The following is a 4771-nucleotide window of genomic DNA, read 5'->3' as shown; positions in this document are numbered from 1 at the left end:
ATAAGAGATTATTGGAAGGAATGATGCTGAAGCTGAAAATCCAGTATTTTGGCCACCTCACGTGAAGAGTTGAATCACTGGAAAAGACTCTGATGCTGGGAGGGATTGGGGGCAGGAGGAGAAGGGGATGACAGAGGATCAGATGGCTGGATGGCATCACCAACTCGATGGACATGAGTTTGATTAAACTCCGGGAGTTGGTGATGGACAGGGAGGCCTGGAGTGCTATGATTCATGGGCTCGCAAAGAGTCAGTCGCGACTGAGTAACTGTACTGAACTGAACTGAATTGATGAAAGGTTTTCCTTAAGCCAATCTGCCTAGTAATTAAGCTACCTAGAAAATAAACAAAACAAATGAAGATCTTCAGTATAGGAACCCAAGAGACTGGTTATTTGAAACAGGGGTCAAGCAAGGTGGTGATGACAACAGCTACTGTAGGTTCAACAACAATGGTGAATGGGTTACTGCCTAGGAGACACTAGGGACTTTGTCTGTTAGGAGCAATTATTTGTCAGTAAATTATTGCAAACTAAGAGTGCACAAATTATCATTCCAATAAAGCATATCAGGGAATTATCAGCATTCATCAAAGAGTAGAGAATATATGGCCTTAAAAACTACTGAAACTTCAAAAAGCAAATATCCATAAGCTTAGAAGTAGAAATGGTATTTAAAAATTATTTAAAGATATAAAATTAGTTATAGTGAAAAATTACTGATGGAAAATAACACTTTTTTCCTGTAAAGTTTCAGAAAACAATTATTAACAAAAAAATTTAATATCAACTTAATTTGTAAATAAAGCTATAGTGATAAAATGTGTGAATTGGCATTTGAAACACAAAGCCACTTCTAGTTTCTTATACTAAGTTCACAAATTACCAGAAATTTGACAGAAATCAATAAAGAACCATTGATTAATTTATATTTAAAATTAAACTTAGATTTACATTAAATTGACTCAGAATTGATGGGTTGACAATGCTTCTTGAGATTAATCTTTTTATAAAAAAATTCTTCTTGAGAGTCATCAAATCTTTCTGTCTAAAAATATATATTTTGATTTAATTTATTAATTTTAGCTCAGTGTTTTCACAAACTATTAACATTCCTAATAGCTCTGATAACATAGGCAGAATGATTTTTTTTAAAACAAAACAAAAAAAGAAAATAATAAAAATGTAATCACAAGTGGCTGGAATCACTTTCAGTTATGTAGATAGATAATAAATTTTCTAAATTATAAATTCAGATGAAAATTCAGGAAAAAGTGGACCCCCCAAACCTTACAATCAATAAATATATCACATAAATAAATATCTATGTCATTAGATAAAAAATTCTGACACAAATGTGTTGTTTATAATTTTTATTGCATTTTATAATGCAACATGCATCTGCCACGGGTGCACACGTGTTCCCCATCCTGAACCCCACTTCCACCTCCCTCCCCACACCATCCCTCTGGGTCATCCCCAGTGCACCAGCCCCAGGCTTCCTGTAGAGCTGATGGATTTTTATTTAATATAGTGGGAAACCTGTTTAGGAAATTAACCTAATCGTAATATGAATGGCTAAATTTGATTCGAAAGTTAACTTTCTCCAACCTGGTTTGATAGAATTATGTGACAAAGTGAGTGGATAATAAAATCTCGTTTGAGAAACATCTAATATAAGAACAGTAGGAGCAACTTAGGAGGTAAAATATTCCAAGTGTGGGGATGCTTGCAAGAAGGACCTTGCTATTTCTAAGTTTCACTAATTAGACTAAATCATTGAAACCATTAATTCTATAATTAACTTCCGTTTTCTCAGTCTCTATTGGCATATCCTCATCCTTATTTTTGATCCCAGATATGCTGGATATTAAACCCACCACCCTAAAAGAAATATAAACTTGCCATTTTCCACTTACAGCAGTGCAAAGACTTGAGAATGTCTGTTTAAATCTCAGAAACAAAGTTTCCTCATATTGAAGGAAAAAAATAACTGTTACTGGTAATTACAGAAATACTATGAGAAGAACAAAAAGTCTTTTAATTTGATCAATACATTCAGAAAACATGTTTTAAAAATTTAGTAAAATAAATGGCAAACATAACTAATGCTGTTGAATAATAAGTTCAGTTAATTAAAATCATTTCCATTTTTATTACTTAATGACAAAGAAAAATTTTAATTGAAAACATAGGGAAGAAAAATATTAGAAACTGATGGGAAACAACACCATGGAGAATATAAAGATTAAGGCTTGATATATATGCAAGATAATTTTGTTGAAACATGATTGACTTTCTTCACCTCTATATTAATTTTATACTTGGCATTTAATTGAAAAATGCTCTTTTAAATTATTGAATGCTGATGATAAATGGATTTATATGCAAGTACTAACATTCACACCAAAACTTTGTCTACATTTTTACAGAGCAGATTCTCTGAATTGCTCTTCTCAGGGCTTCCATCATCTCCTTGTTTTTCAGGCTATAGATAACAGGATTGAGCACTGGGGTCAGGATGGTGTAGAAGACAGCCAGAACCTTGTCTTCTGTTGGAGATCTGAGATATCTTGGGCGTAGATAAGTGTAAACAAAGGGAGCATAGTAGAAAGTCACCACTGTGAGGTGGGTGCTGCAAGTTGAATAGGCCTTCTTCTTCCCTTCTGCTGAGTTCATGTGATGGACCACACGGAGAACACGGCCATAGGAACATACAATACCAATGAAAGGGCACAAAAGGAAGAGGATGGTACTCACAAACACTGTGTACTCATAGACCCAGGTGTCAATGCAGGCCAGAGTCAACATGGCTGGGACATCACAGAAGAAATGATTGATGGCCCTGGATCTGCAATAAGGGATATGGAGGGCATATGTGGTGTGGGCACAGGAGTTGATAGAGCCCATTATCCAAGATCCTATTATCATCAACACACACACTCGTCTGGTGATTTTGATGGAATAGTGAAGAGGAAAGCAAATGGCCACATACCGATCATAAGCCATAGAGGCCAAGAGCAATGCTTCTGCACCTGCTAAAGTCAAGAAAAAGAAGCTCTGTACCCCACATCCAATGAATGAGATTGATTTATTTCCAAACAGATAATTGTAAGCCATTTTGGGGACAATGGTTGAGATGTAATTTAGGTCAATTAGGGATAGCTGACTAAGTAAAAAATACATGGGTTTGTGAAGATGGATGTTCAGAAAGATAAGAAGGATCATGGAAAGGTTGCCAAATAAAGCCAATAAGAAAATGAGAACAATGAGAATAAAAAGAAACAGGCCAAATCTTGATGAGGAAAACAATCCCAATAAGATGAAATCAGTTGATGTTTGATTACAGTTTTCCATGAGGCATTCATATAATTTTTCCTAAGGGCAGACAGAAGAGTAAGCTAGGCTTAAAACAAAAAGGTATTTTTAATTTATTATTTTAACCAAAATATATTATTTAACATTTTTCACCTCTTAAATTAAGAACTGAACTCATCAATTTTATAAAAAATAGTCTTATTTTAGAGCCAAAGATCAAAATATAAAGATACAAACATTTTGAACAAAATGTTTTCCAATAAATTTTTAATGTTATAAAGCCATTTAATTATGAGATCATTAGAATACAAATGTTGTAGTGCCCTATCTAATCTCAAGTAATACCAATCTCAGATACCATATTCAAAATATATTCATAGGAAATCAATGTAAATTCAAGAACTGTATAATATTATTAGGGATAAGTATTTACTACTATCAAGATATGATTTCTCTTTCATAGTTCATCTCTAAGTCTTACCTCTAAAACCAGCAACCTATCAAATATGCTGAGGAGCTATTTTTTTTTTTTTTTTTAGTTTTGTTCACTTAGAAGTGTCAAACCAAGGTTCTTTGAAGTCAAATATTATTTTGATCTATCTTTTGTGAAATCTAAAATGAAACTTATTGTCAGGTATAATTTAAAGGAGTTACTCTGTTCTGTCTCTTCAGTGAGTTTCTCAGTGCTATAATTAAAGTAAGCCTTTGCCTGAATACCTACACATTGCACTCCTTGTATATTGTTGAATCTGTGCAAGCACTTTTAAAAAGCATGTGTAATATCTCTCTGCTTCCCTGATATTTATATGATAAGTATTTTTTAATATCTGTCATAGTCTGAATGAGGTTTTTTTTCATAGAAATATAAAAACACATCCTAAAATTCTTTTGAAATCCTAGGGTATTTAATATAACAAAAAGCATCTTATAAAATAATTGGATAACTGCTGCTGCTGATGCTAAGTTGCTTCAGTTGTGTCCGACTCTGTGAGACCCCATAGACAGCAGCCCACCAGGCTCCTCTGTCCACAGATTCTCCAGGCAAGAATATTGGAATGGGTTCCCATTTCCCTCTCCAATGCATGCATGCATGCTAAGTCACTTCAGTCGTGTCCAACTCTGTGCAACCCCATAGACGGCAGCCCACCAGGCTCCTCTGTCCACAGGATTCTCTAGGCAAGAATACTGGAGTGGGTTGCCATTTCCTTCTCTGAATTGGATAACTAGCTGTTTCTTATTTAAAATTTGCCATAGAACTATGATGATTTTAAGATTGTAGTACTGGCATGAAGATAGACATAAACCAACAAAATAAAATAGAGAACCATAAAAAATGCATAAATTTGAGAGAAGATTTTTCATAAGTGTCTCAAAGCCATTCATTAGAGATCTTTTCACCAAAAGTTGCTTGGAAAACTGGATTTACTGGTCCAATTAATAAAACTTGGGTGATTG

General features: G+C 34.1%; 1 protein-coding gene across 1 annotated transcript; it reads right to left on the bottom strand.

The window, feature by feature from the left end:
• Positions 1–2416: 2416 nt before the first annotated feature.
• LOC133252026 (olfactory receptor 2L8-like) lies at positions 2417–3355 on the bottom strand. Its single transcript, XM_061424782.1, has one exon. The coding sequence runs from the start codon at positions 3353–3355 to the stop codon at positions 2417–2419; it is 939 nt and encodes a 312-aa protein (XP_061280766.1).
• Between the last annotated feature and the right edge of the window lie 1416 nt (positions 3356–4771).

The sequence above is a fragment of the Bos javanicus genome, chromosome 7 (genome assembly GCF_032452875.1).
Source record: "Bos javanicus breed banteng chromosome 7, ARS-OSU_banteng_1.0, whole genome shotgun sequence".
In the NCBI taxonomy this organism is placed as follows: domain Eukaryota; kingdom Metazoa; phylum Chordata; class Mammalia; order Artiodactyla; family Bovidae; genus Bos; species Bos javanicus.
Note: the sequence above shows the minus strand (reverse complement) of the source record. Positions and strands in the feature narration are given on the sequence as shown.

Coding starts and splice junctions, on each gene's coding strand:
- LOC133252026 (XM_061424782.1), bottom strand. CDS start 3,355: ATGGAAAACTGTAATCAAACATCAACTGATTTCATCTTATTGGGATTG.